The 22351-nt window shown below is 29.4% G+C and overlaps 2 protein-coding genes across 4 annotated transcripts; one reads left to right on the top strand and one right to left on the bottom strand.

Annotated features, from left to right (window-relative positions):
• Positions 1-1749: 1749 nt before the first annotated feature.
• Positions 1750-18555, bottom strand: LOC105793699 (putative defensin-like protein 263). 3 transcript variants are annotated; one of them, XM_052635045.1, is made up of 2 exons: positions 18455-18521; positions 1750-2217 (listed from the first exon to the last, which is right to left on the bottom strand). In XM_052635045.1, the coding sequence occupies exons 1-2, from the start codon at positions 18504-18506 to the stop codon at positions 1973-1975; spliced, it is 297 nt and encodes a 98-aa protein (XP_052491005.1). In that variant the 5' UTR covers positions 18507-18521; the 3' UTR covers positions 1750-1972. The 3 variants fall into 3 exon arrangements, with proteins under 3 accessions (XP_052491005.1, XP_012477999.1, XP_052491006.1); XM_012622545.2 differs by lacking the exon at positions 18455-18521 and adding an exon at positions 2445-2555; XM_052635046.1 differs by lacking the exon at positions 1750-2217 and adding an exon at positions 17908-18218 and having other exon boundaries at positions 18455-18555.
• LOC105792383 (uncharacterized) lies at positions 4949-8582 on the top strand. Its single transcript, XM_012620933.2, has 8 exons — positions 4949-5415; positions 5847-6332; positions 6608-6776; positions 6938-7235; positions 7437-7509; positions 7606-7696; positions 7791-7870; positions 8072-8582. Exons 1-8 carry the CDS (start codon positions 5317-5319, stop codon positions 8318-8320), a joined length of 1545 nt encoding a protein of 514 aa, XP_012476387.2. The 5' UTR covers positions 4949-5316; the 3' UTR covers positions 8321-8582.
• Positions 18556-22351: the final 3796 nt, after the last annotated feature.

Here is a 22351-nt window from a genome sequence, read left to right on the forward strand (position 1 = left end):
TTTTTCCCCATTTTTCTCTCTTTTTGGTATCCCTTATATAAATGGGGATGGTCCCCTCCTCCCCCTTTGTCCAAAAATTGAAAGGAAAAAAAAGTTTTAGAGTTTTTTTTAATAATTATTGGTTTAAGGGAAAGTTAATTTGTGTTGGTATTTTAGGGAGAAAATTTGATAGTAAGTTATAAGTTATTTTGTTTATTATAAATAATTTGAGTATTATATTAATATTTTCATTTTAAATATTTGTTAATATTTATATAATTAATATTATATTTATTTTTATAATCGAAATATTATATTTGTGTTTAAGGTGTAGGGATAGATTAAGATAGTTTTAATGTTTTTTTTAGTTTGTAATAATAATGATTTTAAATATATATTTTATTATAATGTGGAAGCACAAAAAAATATTTTTTTATTACAAAAATTAGCAGTGGCACCCGATAGTCTGACGTCACCCATTAAAATTTTTTTACCCTGACAGCCACTGGTGTCATCTGAGACACCGACGACACCCATTAAAAAATATATTTTCTCTTTTTTTTCTTCATCGTGAATACCCGTATTTTTCACAAATATTTTGAGAAAAATACGGGTGTCACCTGACATAGTGACGACACAAAAATGATTCTTTTTTTAACCTAATGATTGGCAAATGATGACGTCGAAAAAGTGGGTGGTATCGCCTGACCAACCGACGGTACCGAGTTACACTGTTAAAAACAAGTCATTTCCTTATATAATTTTTGGTTCAAGTCATTTTGTTAATTAATTTGTTCTTTTAAGTTATTTGTATAAAAAAGCCCATTTCAAGTGAATGGCTAACAAAAGTTTTAACCACTATTACATGCAAACCAAGACAAAATAACAATTTTATTAGTTTTTAATATCATGTTAATTACCTTATTATTGTTAAGTATAAAAAACAAAGTGTTATTAATTCAATTTTGTCTTGAATTATTTTTTAAAATTAAAATTGAATGGTAAATTTTAATAAAAATCAAACAAAATGTAAATAATAATATTCGGTATAAAGCTAAAATATAATGATGAATTTACTTTTTAAAATACAATATTAAATATTAATCAAAGTAAAGTATAATAATGATTTTCAAAATTTTTTAAAAAAAGTGTTATATCTTTTCGTTACATAGATATGTGTAAGCATGGCAGAAAACGTTGAGTTCATGTTTGACTCTACTTGAGATAGTAATTTGGTTGGCCACTCGTCCAAATTTGGGGAGTGGTAGTAGCACCCTTCCGTTATCAAGATCATCCACTTTTAAGTATGAACACTTCTTGAGTGTGAATATGCTCTCAATACAATAAGGATCCCGTTGAGGGATTTGTTTGGTTCAAACCCTTAGGTTCCATATAAAGGGGAGGGGTTCAAACCTTACTAAGCACGCGACGCACAACCTAATCCAACAAGGTGCTCCTACTTTGTGAATCCCGCCTTCAATTCAAGCTCCCATTAGTGTCAAAAGACTAAATTCCTACTAGTTCAATCTAACATTTTATTTGGATTTTTGTTTCCCTGCTAGTTCAATTTCAATAGTTGAAAAAATAATAATAAATTTTTAAGTACTCAAACATGCCTCTTTTAACAAAACATAGATGATTTGCAATAATGGTTCTAGTAGAGAATTAATGAAGTTATGCAACAATCAAAAAGTTTTTTAGAAGTAAATTTTATCATGTTAGATAAGATATGATTACACAATACAAATATAACTTGGCATAAAAAGAACATAAACATAACACAAATACATTATATATATTTGAATTGGAAGCATGATTTTAACTATTAGCTTACATCTATTTTTCAAGATCGATAAAGTCATTTTAGTATAATAAAGACAATTTAATTCTCTCAACACCTTTATCTATTCATTCATTTTATGTACCAATTTCTTAGTACATATTATTGAAAGGATTAAATTCAAAGTCCTTTGAATGAAAAACAATATAATTTTCAAGCACTACAATAGCATAAGCAAAAGCAATGAAAACATTTAGCTGTGCAATTTGGTGGACAAGCATCCTTGCAATCGTCATCCGTGCTGCATTTAGCATTCGCCATTGGTACACCATCAAAGGGTAATGGCTTAGACACCGGCAAGCAACTACATTTATTGGTTTTTAAGTCACAAAGACCAAGATGATCACAGTTTAATTGACACTCCGAATCATGAGTACATGCTTCCGAGTTTGATACACCTGCAAATTAAACAATAAATTTTTATCATTTATTTGTTTTATTTAATTTTTTAACTAGATATTGATGCATATATATACTATGAATCTAAGACAAATGAGATTTGAATCTCAACAATTGCAGTATCTCCTTTTATCTTAAGATTGCAATATCTTTTGTACAAAAAAAATCATATGTATATGTATATAATGATTAAATATCGAAGTAAATAAATATTATATACACTAACCAAATGCCACGATCAAAACAATGAAAAAACAAGCAACACCAAAAGAAGCCATTGTTTGAAAGATGTTGAGAGATGAAATTTAGAGTCGATTATATTATGAAAATGAGTCAGTGATGCACAATTTATGAGATATATTGGACATTTATAGCTGAATTTGTAGACCCTTTTGAACCTAATATTAAATGATGCAATATCTAGTTGATGATATACTTGCCAATTATGTAGCACAATAAAAATCTCAAATAGGAAAATACTAAATTTACAATTTAATTTACACAACTTATGGTATAATAAGGATAAGAACAAAAGTAAGACAGATAGAGTTGCCATATATAATAATTTTTTTGGAAGTTTCACTATTATAAATAAAATAAATACCAAAACTATACATGATTTATGATTTAATGTGTAATTGTATACATGAAATTTGATTTTGTGCAATTTTATACATAAAATTTTGATTTGATCCAATTCTTGTAAATTATTAACATAATTATTGATTGACATTATTTTATATTTATATATTGCATACATAAAATAATTATTTTTTTTTAAAAAATGTGTTATATCTTTTCGTTACATAGATACGTGTAAGCATGGCAGAAAACATTGGTTTCCCATTTGACTCTACTTGAGATAGTATTTTGGTCCAAATTTGGGGAGTGGTAGTAGCACCCTTTCGTTATCAATATCACCCACTTTTAAGTGCGAACACTTGTGAACATGCTCTCAATACAATAAGGAGCCTGTTTAGGCGTAATTACCTCATTCGATTGAGCACATAATAGAATGGGCTCCATGGTCACCCTTGCACCCATAAATATCCTTTACGCATTTTGTGAGACTGAGTATTTATCCTCCACATAAACTTGTGGATAAGATCACCTTCCTTATAAATGCACTTACAACGACGAAGAAATAATCGACCTTTTGAAACCCTAAAGTTACTCTAGTTAGCCTATCCTCTTGTTCTTTTTTGACTCTCCACCTCTCTAGGTGAATTGGTCTCCACCAATCCACCACTATCTCCTCCCTTGTTGTGTCTTGTATTAACAATTGGTGCGGTGAACATAGATAGACAATATATAAGTTCCAAAAAATACAACTCTCACTTCCTTTAATCTCGTCAACTTCGTTAACCCTGCCAACTCCTCTTAGGGGAATGACAAACTTCCTACTAACACTGAGCTTCCTTCGAACCAAAATCTTCATCCTAGCACCTAGAGAACAAAGAACCCAACCATTACCCCTCTTGAAGCCTTTATGCAACTCATGGCCACTTTCTATATCCCTTTTTGCACTCCTATGGCTGATCCTACTACAGCCATAGTCATGCCACCAACTACTCTAAGCATTCAAATCTCGCCCGACACTTCCATGTCAAATTCTAGATATCAAATCATGTGCCAGATTTTTTTCAATCTAACTACTCTCTAGTCTCAACCCACTATTGGTGGATCCTCAAATTAGGTCTCTCAATTGCAAGTCAATGAGATGTAAGAGAAAATGCGCCTCATGCAAGAACAACTCTTGGCTCAACAATGCTAGTTTCAGGTGTAGTTAGAGTGCCAACGCTTGTTGGATTTGCAAAATCATAATGAGCAATTGATTGCGAAGCTCTGGGTAGCCAATGCTGTTGTTAAGAAGAATAACTTGGTTGACCCCATTCATCTAGAATATTCTGCGAAAATAATTATATTATTTGAAAGTATTTTAATTTTAATTTTTATAATTTTATATAAAAATAATTAATTGTAAACTTAAAACATAATCTTTAAGAAAAATTTAAAAATTGTTGTTGTAAAAAAAGTTGATATTATTGATTGCAACCAATGTTTTTGGAATTAAATCAATGGTCAAACAAGTCAAACCTTCGGTTCGAGTGGTCCAAAGAAAATAAATTAATAAAAATATAAAAACCGACTCAACTGTAAGTTCAAATTGACTTTTTAATTTTGTTCAACTTGTTTGTACCAATTCATGGGTCAATTGATTTTATACTTTTCATCGAACCGATACTCTTAACGATTTCCAATCTGACTAATTGATCAGTCCAATTCGATTCAAACAATATTGATAGCATATTATTAATTTTAAAAGAAGAAGAAGAAGAAGAAGAGGGTTATAAAATTAAGAATCCAACTAACCAATTTAATAGACGCATTTATGGATCTGTCAATAAATTAGGGCGGCATCCATGCTTCCCCATAAATATTGTTTACATCATCCATACTTTATTTTTCTTCTTTTATAGATGATAAATATTCTGGTTTTATTCTTCATTCTATAAGGTTTAAAGTTTATATAATAAGCATTCAAATGCAACTCTTCGTGTTGCTACCTTTCTTATTTATGGAATAGTTTGAGCCAGAAAAAGCTACATCTTTCTCATTCAATAAATTGTAGTTAATACCAAATCAGTTTAAAAATTCAATATTTCTTTCTTTTTATAATATATTTTCTATTAAAATAATTTGTCTTATATATAAACCTCTCAAAAGCCATGAACAGCACGTAACATTGACCCACTGCTTTTAAAAGAAGTAAGAAGAAAAGGAAATGAATAATGGGTTACCAGATTTCCTTTATGTTTTATTGAAATCATGAAGAACAACCATTGGTTTATCGTTTACAAGCATTCATGGCGGTGAAAGCAGACCAAGTGATTGAAGTGAAAGTTAAAAACTGGTTTTCCACTGCAGTGTCGTGTACCAAAGAGAGAGAGAAAGAAGTGTCAGTAGGCCATGTTTTCCACCATATCTTGCCTTAAATGACAAATATTGTTCATCTCCCACTCTTTTCAACAGAAACCCAACAACCCTTTTTCTTTCTTTAAGATTGTTGATTTAGTGAGATTTCTTCGATTTTGTTGATGAAAAAAAAGATGAAGACTGAAGAAAAAACAGTGACAGAGGAACATGATGTTGGTGATGCTGCAAGACGAGGAACAGTTTCTGTTCCTATTCAACAGGTATTTTCCAGTTTCCTTGTTACTGGAATGCTTAATTTGTATTTTTTCACTGAATATTCAATATTACTTCATAACATTTACAGCTAGAATCCATAGATTGGAAATTTGCATGTTTACTCGATGTAAAGATTATGGTTTTAGGCTGTTTTTAATGGCACTTTGTACTTATGAGGGAAATAAATCACAAATTAATTAGCTTCACTCTGGTGGATTTAAATTTTAAACTGTTACTGATCTTTTTTATATTTTAAGATAGTTAAATACATCGGTTAAATCACCGGTTTCATTGGAACATTGTCGGTAGGACCCTAGCTACTCATTGTGAAGTTATATGTTTGCCCCATCTTTGCATTAATATGCTGAGAGCAGCTCTCAAGTGTAGTTCATTATTGTATGTTTGGTTGCATAATGATGAATTGTTCTTGTTTCAGGTGGAAGATTCTGCCGGAATAACCGAGGAAACGGCGGATGCTCGTAATTGGAAGCGAACCAACCTCTTTCTCGAGATCCCCTCGAGAAGTTTGGATGATTCTTCTCAAGAGTCTGTCACAGTTAAGATGCCCCAAACACCTAGTTTGACTCCCAGGAAAGTGAATTTTCACTTGACACCGAGTCCTTCCGATGCAAGGATTAATGGATCCTCCTCAGGTCCTTCGTCGTCGAAAGGTAAATCGTTGAGGAGTCTCTTGCCGAAACTAAGCTTCAAGGCCAGAAGTATAAGTTCGGATATTGAAAAGGCTGCAAACTTGGCTCCCGAATCTTCGATTACTTCTCTAAAAGAGAAGCCTTCCATGTCGAGGACATTGTCACTTACCAAGATATTTACTCCCATGATAAACAGAACATCTTCCTTGCCTGTAACTCAAACTGCAAACTCGAACCCGGAATCTGCAAGCGGGGGAAGCCTTGGTGGCTCTGTAAGTTTTGTTATGTTCTTACTTGACATTGTGACTATAATTTTATTGGATTTAGATCGTCTTTTCTATCAACTAGACGGTGAATATTTGTAGTTTATCATGTTGGATTATCGTAGTCAGTTTTCGATTCACGAATAGGGGAATGTTAATTAGCTGCTAGAATTATTGCATGTTTGCAATCTATTGACCTGACCAAGTGATGTCTTAATGTTAAATGAAGAACATTTGAAAGAAGTCATTTTCATACAAGGATTTAAGTGTTGGTTCCTTTGCAGAGTAAGGGAAGCATGCTGAAGATATCTCGCTCGTTTTCAGTTCCCGTAAACGAAAAAGAAGGAAAATTAAGGAGAATGGATTCATTCTTTAGAGTGGTTCCCTCAACTCCGCTAACAAAGGAAGGAGAAATAAGTTCAAACCCAAACCCTTCTATCAGGCCCGATTCAGGCATCCATTCTATGCATTCATCTATGTTTATGCTTATGTTCAAAATTTTGCAAAGTGCCTTTCATCTAAATAGATCCGACATGAAGTTCAAAGCATATAAAGGTATTCGGCCTCGAACTTTTGTCAGCAATGTCTTATGAAAATCTCATTTTTTTTTTCAGAAAACAGAGACCCTGATGGTGAGGACATACTGGAAGAAGAGGCTGTTTGTAGAATTTGTATGGTTGAACTATGCGAAGGAGGCGAAACATTTAAGATGGAATGCAGCTGCAAAGGCGAGCTTGCGTTGGCTCACAAAGACTGTGCCGTTAAATGGTTTACCATCAAAGGCAACAAGACATGCGATGTGTGCAAGCAAGAGGTTCAGAACCTACCCGTCACCCTTTTACGAATCCAAAGTGTTCGAGCTCGCCATGGTGGAACAAGTAGAGGTTTTCCGGATGAAGCTCGTGGATACAGGTAAATTACAGTTTCTTACCAACTCTCCTATAGGATTCAGGTGCGAATATCAGATACGGATATGTTTCTGTCACTAGTGTGTTCGGTTTTGTATGTTATACCTTAAGCATTCCTCATACCTTCTAAACATTAAGTAAAAAACAAATTACCAGACTGCTCTATTGTGTACATTCCGAGCACTTATCCGTTTGATGATTGCAGGGTTTGGCAGGAGGTCCCGGTTCTTGTAATCATCAGCATGCTTGCATATTTTTGTTTTCTCGAGCAGCTTCTCGTAGGATAAGTTGTTTTCCATTCAGAACTTCCCTTCTCTGCTATTGTATATATATATATCCTTGATATATACATGGATATCTCCATTTACCTGCAGGTTGGAAAAATGGGTACCGGAGCCATTGCTATATCGCTTCCATTTTCTTGCGTGCTAGGCCTGCTTGCATCGATGACTTCTTCAACTATGGGTAGGCTTGGCGAACATCCTCAAGCTTTTTGATTAATTTAAGAGGAAATTCAAATGTTGATTAGAAAAAATCCTTTTGAATGTTTGGTATTCAGTGAAGCGAAGATTCATCTGGGTTTACGCATCGATTCAATTTGCCTTGGTGGTCTTCTTTGCCCATATGTTTTATTCATTGGTAAGTGATTTCTCTATCTTGCTTAGCACCCGCTGAACTCGATTTTTTGATATACTTGTATGATCCAACACTCACCTCTCCGAGAAATATCAATGCAATGGTCATTAAACTACACAGTTTTGGTACTTTTAAACATTAAATTTTGTGTAAAACATGGTTTGATTAAAATCAATTAACTTTTAATCGTTCTTGGACATGCAGGTGAAAGTACAAGCAGTACTATCAATTCTCCTTGCAACTTTTTCTGGTTTCGGCGTTGCAATGAGCGGGAGTTCTATCATTGTCGAGATCATGCGTTGGAGAAGAAGATGGCAGGCTTGGTCCGACCAGCAGCACCATAATTCCCAAGTTCCGACACCACCGCCGGTCCAACCTCCACGAGCTGTTAATTCACCTCGGAGAGGTCCGGATGGAAACCAGCAAAGAGCAGAAACTTTCAGTGGGAGTTGAACGGATCTACCTTTCGCCTCTTCGGTAGCACTTATCGAGTTCCCTACCATATCCGCTTCGCTCATTCATTGACATGCGTTGAAATTGAAGCTTTGATTGTTTCTTACATTGGTAAGCCCAACATTGAGGCCCCCGCAATACAGTATGTATAATCTAGTTTATCTGCAGGTGAAGCATCGTTTGCTTTTTTTATATACAATGAAATAGTTTGCAATGTGCTTGCAAAAGGGCATATATAATATAATATAGTAGGCTTAATACATATTTGACGTTTTTTTTTAAATATATGATATTTATGTTAATTTTTTTATTATTATCTAATATGACAAAAGTTATACATTTTAGTACTCGGAGATAATATTATTATCTTTTTGTGCGTTTAATTTTATTAACAATAATAACCTTTTCCTAAATCAAGAACCAAATAAATTATAGTCTTTAATCTTTTCCTAAATCGCATATTCAAATATTAATTCAACTTATATTTATAGCATAAATTTAAAGGTTTCTATCAGTATTTTCAAATATTTATTAATCGATACACCAAATTAATATTTTAAATCTTTAAAATTTTAAAACAAATTGAAACCCTAAAAATGTAACATAAATCCAAAAGATTTGGCATGTATGATAAAAAAAACACGAATCCAAATGTCAAATCCATAAAATTTGAAAACGAATAGACCCAAAAATAATAGAGAATCAATTCGTTCTCAATAATTCAACATGACAAGACTCCGATCTCACTTGTTATTATTGTTAAAAAGAAAGAAGAAGTCAAAGCTTGAGGATGAAAGAGCAAATGAAATATATATTGAGCAAAATCCGATTCGATTTGAAAAGCTCGGTAAAAATTCAAATTTTGAATTAAATAGTTTGAGTTATTTGGATTAACTCAAATAAACGAATATGAATTATACAATTGAGTTATCCAAAAATATGAATAAGAAAAGGCAAAAGCTGCGTCGTTTTGATAAATGTTTACCTTTTCTAAAATTAACAGTCAAAACCATTAGGTTAAAAGGCAAAGAAACTACATCGTTTTGATAAATGTTTACCTATTAAGTTAAAAGACAAAACCATTAGATTATCTATATAGTTAAATAATCTTGTACTTCGTCTACTAATTAAATAATCGGTCCATGTAAACACAACATTGAGTATAAATAATAGAATTCGTTAACTTGACTCGACTTAACTCGAATTTTTTTACTCGATTCAACTCGACTCGACGAATGCTCACCCCTAGTTTAATTTGAGTTTTAAATTTGATTTGATGAAATATTAGCAATTAACTTTTACCAAATTAATCAAAACCTGAATTAAATTATATCCATTTAATTGTATTTGATAAATCAAACGCAAAATTAAACAAATTTACAATTAATACTTAATTTATTTTATTAATAAAATTATGAAAAACTCATATTAATAATAGTAACAATTAATTTTTTTCAAAGTAACACGAATTAAACACTAAAAAATTAAGAGTAGGAAAATATATAACATTTGTGAAAATAAATTAAAAATAAGATAGATAAAAATGTCTTTAAATAATATATTAAGCAAATATAATATGAAAAATTGAATCCATATTTTAATTGAGTTTGTTGTTTTTCAAAGTCTGCCAAGATGCAAGTCATAGGTGAATAATTTTAAAAAAAAGAAAATTACTGATGAATTAAACTAAAATTGAAAATATAAAATACCCTTGTTAGGTAGATGGAATGAAATTATGGTAATAATGCCTTATTGCCTCAAATTGGGAAGAAAAACATGAAATGAAACATCGACCCCTAAGGCCCAAGGGACAAAACCATGTGAAACATGTTTTATGTAATGGGTGACTTGCAAATGCTATGCATCCCTTGAACCAAAATGATCTTCATTTTTGCATACTCACTTATGTTTAAAATGTTACGTTTTAGTCACTGAGCCGTTAATTACCGTTAACGGTATAATGGTAAGCTGACGTTACACGCCAAACCATCATTTTAAACGAAAATCTTAGGTTAAATTCTACAATTGGTCAATATATTTTATTCAATTTGCGCAATTTAAATTTTTTTATGTTCTTTTAATTTTCTCCCTTCTTTTTTTTCATTCTCTTGTGATTCTCCCCTTGTTTTCCTCCCTTCTTCATTTAATATGTAAAATAATTTAAAAAAGAAAAAAAAATCAGAATGCTCATATTTGAAAGGTTAAATTATGTTGTTTTCATTTTGATCATCTAAAAAAAGTCTTTTCAATTCCATCACTCAATTTTTAAGGTGTTTTCATTTTACTCTCTCAAACATTAAATTATTAATGGCATATGACTGTATACGCCAATTGATCATTTTCATTTTCGTCACCAACTTTTTTAAGTTTTGATCCAGGTAAATTAAAATTAAGGATTAAAGTGAAAAAGCGGTAGAAACTAAAATAATGTATTAAAAAAATAATCATAGTGTACTTGTTTACCCCATTGCCAAAAGTTTTAATTTTTTTCAAAATTGAAACTTTAAATTTCAAACATCAAAATCAATTAAATAAATTGTTGAAATTTTTTTATCTATAGTGTCAACTGATTTGTTACAATAATACTGAAATTAATTTATTTATTTAATTTAATCTCCTTCTAAAGTTTAAAAGTTCATTTTATGTTTCCAAAGTAAAATCAAATCAAATAACTATTTTTAACAATTGTCTATAAAACCTAAATTTCTTTTGATTATATAATCTTGAATCTTCCATGCTAAGCTAAAAACAAACAAAAATAGGTTGATTAGGCAAAAATATCATTTTTGAAAGTTAATGAGGGAATTAGGCCGTTTTTCTCAAATTTAGGAAAATAGGCCAATTTTGAAAAAAAAAACAGAAAACAGCTTCGGGAGACATTTTCGTCCAAGATCATTTTATCCATCTGTCAAAACATATAAAACGGTCAATTTTTTCAACAGTTAAAATTTCAAATGGCTAATTATATTTTTACCCCCCAATGGCTATTTCATTTTTTATATAAACCCTACTTATTTTCAAATTTAATCTCTCTATTTTTCAAATTTAAAAATCCAGATCTAATTGGTCACACAAATAAATTTTTTTGCTAAATTCGCTGGAGTGGCATTTTGAAATTTCAAAAAAAAAATCACACAAGAACCATGTAATTGAAAATTTCACAAATAATTTTGATGATGTTAACAACTCTTAAAAATAACATCATCATTTTAATTGAAATATAGTTTTTCGCTAACCAATGACATTGAAAAAGTTGAGGTGCCAAATTATGTCAAAAACTTGAAATATAAAGATTAAATCTTAAATTTGAGTGTAGTGTAGGAACCAAAATTTAAATTTGACCATTATTATATAATTTATAAAACTTAAAAATTTATTCAAACTCATCATGCCAAAATAATATTTTTATTAGTAACATATTTTCTTTTAAAAATTTATGTAAAAATTTTAATCAAGTAGTCAACAATATTAACAATTTGGACTAAACATTATAAAAGTAGGAACAAATTATTGTAGAATTCAAGTATAAATATTAAATCTTAATTTTAAGTATAGTAGAGGGACCAAAAGTGATATTTTTCCATTATTGTATGTATGGCGTAGAAGAGGGAAGGGCCAGACACGTGTCAAGGTAAAGGACCTTCCTTTATAAAAAGATCAAATATTAATTTTAGGGATAGTAGAGGGACCAAAAATGGTATTTGACCATTTTCTTATTATAAATTTTATTGATGTGACATTTTGAAATTAAACAAAAAAATCATTTGTTAATCATGTAACAATAAAATAGTATAGAAAATGTTTATATGGATTTTTTCTTAAAAACATTCGTTCGAATGCATCATGATAAAATAAATTTTTTGTTGAAATATTGTTCCTAAGAAAAATTGATGTCAACATTTTTATTGAAATAAATAATATTAAATATTTAAACTAACTAAAGATATTATAAAAGTAAAAGTCTAAAGTGAAGTTTGATCATTGTCTAATAATGTACAAAATATTAAAAACAAAGCAACAACACAAACCTAAAAGAAATAAAAAAAAAGTATGTATCTGTGTCTAAGACTGTCTCGAAATTATATATAACCATTTAATATTTTAATCAAAAACTTAATGATATGAACTATTTGTACTAATTAATAACGCTATAAAAATACAATGACCAAATTGCATTAGAAATTAAAGTGTACAAGTTAAATATCAAATTTAGGTATGATAGAGACCAAAATTAAAATTTAATTATTTTTCTCGAACAGTAAAAAAAGAAAAGAAAAAGGTAAGACTAATGCAAACATAAAGGAAATAGAAAATAATGTGCCAGTCTCTAAGACTCTCACGTAATATTTTAACAAAAAAAAGTTAATGATACTAACTATTTCGACTAATTAATAACATAATAAAAATATAAGGATCAATTTACGTTAAAAATTAAATTATAGAAATTAAATCTTAAATTTCAACATTTTAGAGGTACCAAAATAGAAATTTAACCATTTTGGTACAAAGAGAAAAAGAAAGGGAGCACGGTTTGGGTGGGCCATTTGTAAGGAGAAGATTAGAGGGATCAAAACTGAAATTTAAACATTTTGGTAAAACCCAAAAAAGAGAGAGCATGATTTGGCTGCCACGTGTAATACGATTACCTTCCTTTTGTATATATATTTATATAAAAAGTTAGTCGAAATGGAATTTAAAAGCTTTCAACTTCTCGCCGTCTCTTCTTCTTTCTTCTTAAAAAAAATTATATATATCAAATAAGAAAATTTACATATATTAAATATTTGAAATGCATGTAAAAATGATTTCAAATTTGCTGAGCAAGTCTCAGCTTGATTGGCATGTGCGTTGTTGATAATGTAGGAGGACGTGGGTTCGAGTGCGTTGAAGCGCATTATCCTTCTATTTATGAGTTGGGGAGGGGTTATAGATAGTTCTAGGTATTGTCTCACATAGAGCAGATATAATCAAAACCTATAATAAAATTGTTCAAAAAAAATTTGAAATATAAGAAAAAGTAAAGAGGAGGTTGACTTCATCATCCATCCTCAAGTCGAATATGACGCTTATAAAGTAAGAACACCACGTTGGACCAGACTGTGAATCACCTATTAAAGGAATGTGAGCATTGTGTGCTTGGTAAGGTTTAAACCCTTGCCCTTATATTTGCATTAGGGCACATACATTGCCACTTAATCAGGTGACCTATATGATATAGGTTCAGGTTTTCATACTCTACCACGGCAAATGAGGCACTTCTGCTTTATGAATCCATTGTCTCTTCAAGTAGTCTCAGGCGCTCAAGTTTGCCGTAGAGTTGGGACACAAAACATGGGTTGATCCAAAGACAATAGCGACTTGTTGAGGTGTTTGTTTGGTTCAAATCCTTAGGTGCCATATAAAGGGGAGGGGTTCAAACCTTACTAAGCATGCGACGCACGACCCAATCCAACAAGGTGCTCCTACTTTGTGAATCTCGCCTTCGATTCAGGTTCCCATCAGTGTTAGAAGTCTTTTTAAAGTAAATTTTATCATGCTAGATATGACATGATTACACAATATAAATATAACCTAACATAAAAAAGAACATAAATATAACACAAATACATCATTTATATTTCAATTAGAAGCATGATTTTAACTATTAGCTTACATCTATTTTTTCAAGATCGATAAAGTCGTTTTAGTATAATAAAGACTATTAATTCTCTCAACACCTTTATCTATTCATTCATTTTATGTACCAATTTTTAGTACAAATTATTAAAAGGCTTAAATTGAGGTCCTTTGAATGAAAAACAATATAATTTTCAAGCACTACAATAGCATAAGCAAAAGCAATGAAAACATTTAGTCATGCAATTTGGTGGACAAGCATCCTTGCAATCGTCATCCGTCTTGCATTTAGCATTCGCCATCGGTACACCATCAAAGGGTAATGGCTTAGACACCGCAAGCAACTACATTTATTGGTTTTTAAGTCACAAAGACCAAGATGATCACAGTTCAATTGACACTCCGAGTCATGAGTACATGCTTCCGAGTTTGATACACCTGCAAATTAAACAATAAATTTTCATCATTTATTTGTTTTATTTAATTTTTTAACTAGATATTGATGCATATATATACTATGAATATAAGACAAATGAGATTTGAATCTCAACAATTGCAGTATCTCCTTTTATCTTAAGATTGCAATATCTTTTGTACAAAAAAAAATCATATGTATATGTATATAATGATTAAATATCAAGTAAATAAATATTATATACACTAACCAAATGCCACGATCAAAACAATGAAAAACAAGCAACACCAAAAGAAGCCATTGTTTGAAAGATGTTGAGAGATGAAATTTAGAGTCGATTATATTATGAAAATGAGTCGTGATGCACAATTTATGAGATATATTGGACATTTTATAGCTGAATTTGTGGACCCTTTTGAACCTAATATTAAATGATGCAATATCTAGTTGATGATATACTTGCCAATTATGTAGCACAATAAAAATCTCAAATAGGAAAATACTAAATTTACAATTTAATTTACACAACTTATGGTATAATAAGAATAAGAACAAAAGTAAGACAGAGAGAGTTGCCATATATAATAATTTTTTGGAAGTTTCACTATTATAAATAAAAATAAATACCAAAACTATACATGATTTATGATTTAATGTGTAATTGTATACATGAAATTTGATTTTGTGCAATTTTATACATAAAATTTTGATTTAATCTAATTCTTGTAAATTATTAACATAATTATTGATATAACATCATTTTATGTTTATATATTGCATGCATAAAATAATTATATTTATCCAATATAAAAATAATTGATGTATTTTTTTAAATGTGTATGATTCAAATCAAAATTAAAGTTTCAAGTGTACATTTGAACCACAATAAGAGTTTCACGTGTATAATTGCACCAAATTAAAGTTAATGGGTATTAATACACATTAAATCAAAGTTCATATATACTTTTAGATTTATCCTAATAATAAATGCAATACTTTCACAAATATACTATAAGTACAAATGTATGTTTAACCAACTATAATGTAAAATCAAACTAGTACAAAGCATAATAGATGAAGAATCGAAAAAAAGAATTGAACAAAATTTACACATATTATACACACATGATACAATTGAAGACACATATTTCAATAATTTATCGTGGAACTCAAATCTGTACTCAAACCATTTACCATATTAATATTTTTTATAATTTGCAATGAATTTAAAATAATTTTCTAAACAAACACAATAATTGTTTTTAAAATTTAAGTCAAATTATTAAGTTAGGATTTATAACTTAGTGAATATATCTTATATCCAAAAATCATTGATGTTTCATTTTGGGTAAACTTTTAAAATAGTCACTTTTATTTACCTCAAGTTACATTTTAGTTATTTATGTTTGAAATGTTACATTTTAGTCACTTACGTTATCGTAAGTCTAAAACTGAAGTTTGATCATTGTCTAATAATGTACAAATAATAATAATAATAATAATAATAAAACAAAGCAACAATGCAAACCTAAAAGAAATAGAAAACTACGATTCATCTCTAAGACTGTTTTCAAATTATATATAACCATGTAATATTTTACTCGAAAAATTAATTATATGAACTATTTGTACTAATTAATAATGCTATAAAAATACAGTGACCAAATTGCATTAGAAATTAAAGTGTAGAAGTTAAACCTCAAATTTAGGACCAAAATTGAAATTTAATTATTTTTCTAAAATTGCAAAAAGAAAAAGAAAAAGAAAATGTAAGACCGACGCAAAATTAAAAGAAATAGAAAACAATGTGTCAATGTGTCAGGTCTCTAAGACCATTACGGTATTCAAATTTTATATAGTCACGTAATATTTTAACAAAAAAAAGTTAATGATATTAACTATTTCGACCAATTAATAACATAATAAAATATAATAACCAATTTACGTTAAAAATTAAATTATAGAAATTAAATCTTAAATTTAGAAATTTTAAAGGGACCAAAACTGAAATTTAACCATTTTGGTAAAATGCAAAAAAATAATAATAAGGGAGCACGGTTTGACTGTGCTGCTTGTAAGTAGAAGAGGACCTTAGGTATATTAAAGGGACAAAAACTGAAATTAACCATTTCGGTAAAACGCAAAAAAAGAGAGAACATGATTTGGTTGCCACGTGTAAGTAGGAGTATGTTCCTTTTATATATATAGTTATATAAAAAGTTAGTCGAAATGGAATTTAAAGGCTTTCATTTCTCACCATTTCTTCTTCTTTGTTCTTAAAGAAAATTATATCTATCAAATAAGAAAATTTACATATATTAAATATTTTAAAGGCATGTAACAATTATTTGAAATTTGCTGATTGAGTCTTAACTTAATTGGTATGAACATTATTGACAATGTAGGAGGACGTGCGTTCGAGTCCGTTGAAGCACATTATCTTCTTATTTATGAGTTAGGAAAGGGCTATGGATAGTTGTGGGCATTATGTTACAAAGAGCATATATAATCAAAACATATAATAAAATTGTTCAAAAAAAAGATTTGAAATTTAGGAAAAAGTAAAAAAAGAGGTTAACTTCATCATGCATCCTCAAGTCGAAGATGATGCTTATAAAGCAAGAACGCCATGTTGGATCAGACTGTGCATCACCTATTAAAGGAATGTGAACGTTGCACGCTTGGTAAGGTTTAAACCCTTGCCCCTTATATTTGCATCTAAAGGCATATACATTGCCACTTAATCAAGTGGTATTATGGCTCCCCTCTAATGACCTATATGATATAGGTGTAGGGTTTAATACTCTACCATAGGTAAATGACCACTGTTTCCTTTGGTAGGTGATCATGCACCACATATAGTTCGATTTAATGAGGCACTTCCACTTTATGAATCCATTGAATCTTCAAGTAGCCTCAGACATTCAAGTTTTCTATAGAGTTGGGAGACAAAACATTGGGTTGATCCAAAGACAATAACGACTTGTTGAGGGGTTTGTTTGGTTCAAACCCTTAGGTGCCATATAAAGGGGAGGGGTTCAAACCTTACTAAGTACGCGACGCACGATCCAATCCAACAAGGTGCTCCTACTTTGTGAATCCCACCATCGATTCAAGCTCCCATCAGTGTCAGAAGACTAAATCCCCGCTAGTTCAATCTAACATTTTATTTGGGTTTTTTTTTCCGCTAGTTCAATTTCAATAGTTGAAAAAATAATAATAAATCTTAAAGTACTCAAACATGTCTTTTTTAACAAAACATAGATAATTTGCAATAATGGTTCTAGCAGAGAAATAATGAAGTTATGCAACAATCAATAAGTTCTTTAGAAGTAAATGTTATCATGTTAGATATGACATGATTACACAATATAAATATAACTTGACATAAAAAGAACATAAACATAACACAAATACATTATTTATATTTGAATTGGAAGCATGATTTTAACTATTAGCTTACATCTATTTTTTCAAGATCAATGAAGTTGTTTTTAGTATATAAAGACAAATGAATTCTCTCAACACCTTTATCTATTCATTCATTTTATGTACCAATTTTTTAATACAAATTATTGAAAGGCTTAAATTTGAAGGCTTTTGAACAAAAACAATATATTTTTCAAGCATTACAATAGCATAAGCAAAAGCAATGAAAGCATTTAGGTGTGCAATTTGGTGGACAAGCATCCTTGCAATCATCATCCGTGCTGCATTTAGCATTCGCCATCGGTACACCATCAAAGGGTAATGGCTTAGACACTGGCAAGCAACTACATTTATTGGTTTTTAAGTCACAAAGGCCGAGATGATCACAGTTCAATTGACACTCCGAGTCATGAGTACATGCTTCCAAGTTTGATACACCTGCAAATTAAACAATAAATTTTCATCATTTATTTGTTTTATTTAATTTTTTAATTAAATACTGATGCATATATATATATATATAAAATATAAATCTAAAACAAATGAGATTTGAATCTCAACAATTACAACCTCTCCTTTTATCTTAAGATCGCAATATCTTTTGTACAAAAAAATCATATATATATGTATGTAATGATTAACTATCGAAGTAAAGAAATATGATATACACTAACCAAATGCCACGACCAAAACGATGAAAAAATAAGCAACACCAAAAGAAGCCATTGTTTGAAAGATGTTGAGAGATTAAATTTAGAGTCGATTATATTATGAAAATGAGTCGGTGATGCACAATTTATGAGATATATTGGACATTTTATAGCTGAATTTGTGAACCCTTTTGAACCTAATATTAAATGATGCAATAAATAGTTGAGGATATACTTGCCAATTATGTAGCACAATAAAAATCTCAAATAGGAAAATACTAAATTTACAATTTAATTTACACAACTTATGGTATAATAAGGATAAGAACAAAAGTAAGATAGATAGAGTTACCATATATAATAATTTTTTGGAAGTTTCATTATTATAAATAAGGATAAATACCAAAATTACACATGACATATGATTTAATTTGCAATTGTATACAGGAAATTTGATGTGCAATTTTAGATATGAAATTTTGATTTGATCCAATTCTTGTAAATTATTAACATAATTATTGATATAATATCATTTTATGTTTATATATTACATGCATAAAATAATTATATTTATCCAATATAAAAACAATTGATGTATTTATTTTTAAAATGTGTATGATTTAAATCAAAATTAAAGTTTCAAGTGTACATTTGAACCACAATAAGAGTTTCACGTGTATAATTGTACCAAATTAAAGTTAATGGGTATTAATACACATTAAATCAAAGTTCATATATACTTTTAGATTTATCCCTTATAATAAATGCAATACTTTCACAAATATACTATAAGTACAAATGTATGTTTAACCAACTATAATGTAAAATCAAACTAGTACAAAGCATAATAGATGAAGAATCGAAAAGAAAAGAATTGGACAAAAGTTACACATATTATACACACATGGTACAATTGAAGACACATATTTCAATAATTTATCGTGGAACTCAAATCATGTACTCAAAGCATCCACCATATTAATATTTTTTTATAAATTGCAATAAATTGAAAATAATTTTCTAAACTAAGACAATAAATTTTAAAAAATTTCAATCAAATTATTAAGTTAGGATTTATAACTTAGTGAATACATCTTATATCCAAAAATCATTGATGTTTCATTTTGGGAAACTACTAAAATAGTATTTTTTGTTTATCTCATGTTATACTTTAGTCATTTATGTTTGAAATGTTTACGTTATCGTGCTGTAACATTTTAGTTACTGAGCTATTAACTGGCATGGCACGTTAAATCATCATTTTAAACGAAAAGCTTAGGTTAAATTTTAAAATTGGTCCCTATATTTTTTTTCTATTTTGGGCAATTTAATTTCTTTTTTGTTCTTTTAACTTTATTTGTTTTTCTTCTCTTTTGCTTATCCCTTTGTTTTCCTCCCTTTTTCATTTCTTTTAATGTAGTTTTTTTTATGTTTTCTATTTGTTAAAACTAGTCCACAAGCTTGCCTCACTCGAAAAAAATTAAATTGTTCAGAAAAATAAAAGTATAAGGATTAGTTTTAACAAATGACAAATATAGAAAAACTACGTTAAAACAAATGGAGAAGAGAGGAAAACAGAGGGAGAAGCAAAAGAGAACGGAAAATAAAGAAAAAAAAGAAACTTAAAAGAACATAAAAGAAAAAGATTGCTTAAAACAAAAAAAATATGGGGACCGATTGTATAATTTAACCTAAAATTTTTTATTAGAAATGATGATTTAACGTTTCACGTCAGCTTACTGTTATACCGTTAACGGCAATTAATGAATTAGTGACTAAAATTTTACAACGTGATAATGTAATATTTCAAACATAAGTGACTAAAATATAACGTATAATAAATAAAAAACCATTTTAATAGTTTACCAATTTAAAATTAATTTATTGTTAATTGATTATGGAATGCTCCCATTATTAATTTAACATCTAAATAAGTTTTATAATAACTTAATATATGAAGTTGCAAACAGTTAGTGGCGTTTGGTTATTGTCCAATTTCATTAGTTAATGATGACATGGATAGTTGGAAAAACTTTAATATGTAAAATAATTTAAAATATAAAAATTAGAATGCTCAAACTTTAAAGGGTAAATTACTCCGTTTTTGTTTTGGTCTGTAAAACACTTTAATCCTGATTCTTTTTCGTAACCTCACATCTAATATAATCATTTAATTCCACATTTTCAAGTATTCAACAATGATAATTTCATAAAATCTTTAACAAAACAATCTCAAAAACACAACATTCATGCACAATATCATGCAAGAGTACAAAGCTTGACCGACTTTCCTTGCTCAACAAAGAAGAAGAAAAACGGTGATGGAAAGGATAAAGGAAAGAAGACGAACTGCCTCTTTCCAAATCAGGTTTTTGTATAACAATATAATAGACTAATAATTTAAATATTAAAACTTATAGACTCAATCATCAGTAAATGGGGTTTCAAAACCATCGTTTCTGACATCACTGAAACGAGGCACTACTCCCTAGAAGAACATTACGTCTATGACAATTGTTTGATGGCACCTCATCCTCTCCGACCAGATAAGCCTTTAAGAGACTCTTGGAACATGTATTGCGAGAGGTCACTTTATGACCTCTTGCTCGACTAGGGGGTTATTGTTATACCCCTCAACCAAAAAGATATGTGTCAAGCCCAAAAGGCATTGTTGACTCTACACTGACCTTTTGTATACAACCATCCGACCCACTTCAAGGGGAACCCACCACCCATGTTCATAGGAGAACGTTATCCTAATGTGAATACAATTCTAAGACAATATGGAGTCTATTTAGGCTTAATTACCTCATACTAATAAAATATTCATTACACGTTTAACGAGATTAAATACTTATTGAGCCAATATCATACTAGTGGACAAGGGGTTTTTTTTCCCTATAAATACATTGAAAAACTATGGGCAAGGGATCAACCCTTTTTATACCCTAGAGTTACTTTAAGCATTTATCTTTTCAACCAACCTGTCCTTTTGTCCTGGTTCCGGCTCTTGGCCTCTACAGGTGAACCAAGTTTCACTACATCACATTGTTCTCCTCATTCCACCCTGTCTTCCTCCCTTATTATACTTTGTATCAACAATATATAATATCTAAAATTTGTTAAAAGAAACTTTTACATTTGGACTTCTAAGGTAAATTCATCAATTAAATTTAAAATAAAAAATATTTAATAAATTTATAGAATAATTGATATAAAAAATTATAAGTACCTTCGGTTAAAATAGTAAATTTAGAATATGAAAATTACAATATTATGAATTCAAATATAATGTATATATATTATATTAAAACATAAAAATTAAAATTATTACATTATAAAAATGTTAAAATTTAAAATTGTAATAATTGGATTGGAATATAATATGAATGTGGGTATAGTATTTTTAAGGATTGTCGTGGAAAACAGAGTTTAAATTAAAAGCCGAATTCATGAGTAGACAGTAGAAAACCTTGGTAGTGTCGACAAACAATGGCCTAATGGATGCAGATATAACATAAGTTGAACCTAGGCTTTATCTACATTTTTATACAATTATTAAAACCTAGGTCTTCTCTTATGTCTATAAAAACATAACTTAAACTCCTGTTTCTTTTCTAATACGAGTCGATTAAAACTATTGGTATATATTATTTAATTGAAATTCTTTCAAAGGAGTTGGTATTATTCATATATGTGGGTGAAATATATAAAATTATATACTTTTATAAAAGCTTAGTTGGAATCGTAAAAGAAAATATTTTTAAATTTCGATGGCATGGTTTCAAATTTTAATATTTGTAAATTTTTATTGGTTTTTTAAATAAGAAAAGACAAAATTAACATCATAATAATATCATTTATTTTAAATATATAAGGTTATTTTAATAAATTCATTTTTTTAATTTTTATTTTTATTTT

The sequence above is a fragment of the Gossypium raimondii genome, chromosome 8 (genome assembly GCF_025698545.1).
Source record: "Gossypium raimondii isolate GPD5lz chromosome 8, ASM2569854v1, whole genome shotgun sequence".
Taxonomy (NCBI): domain Eukaryota; kingdom Viridiplantae; phylum Streptophyta; class Magnoliopsida; order Malvales; family Malvaceae; genus Gossypium; species Gossypium raimondii.

Coding starts and splice junctions, on each gene's coding strand:
- LOC105792383 (XM_012620933.2), top strand. CDS start 5,317: ATGAAAAAAAAGATGAAGACTGAAGAAAAAACAGTGACAGAGGAACAT. Junction 5,416..5,846: donor TTTCTGTTCCTATTCAACAG/GTATTTTCCAGT, acceptor TTCTTGTTTCAG/GTGGAAGATTCTGCCGGAAT. Junction 7,697..7,790: donor GATGACTTCTTCAACTATGG/GTAGGCTTGGCG, acceptor TTTGGTATTCAG/TGAAGCGAAGATTCATCTGG.
- LOC105793699 (XM_052635045.1), bottom strand. CDS start 18,506: ATGGCTTCTTTTGGTGTTGCTTATTTTTTCATCGTTTTGGTCGTGGCA. Junction 2,218..18,454: donor CGTTTTGGTCGTGGCATTTG/GTTAGTGTATAT, acceptor TTTAATTTGCAG/GTGTATCAAACTCGGAAGCA.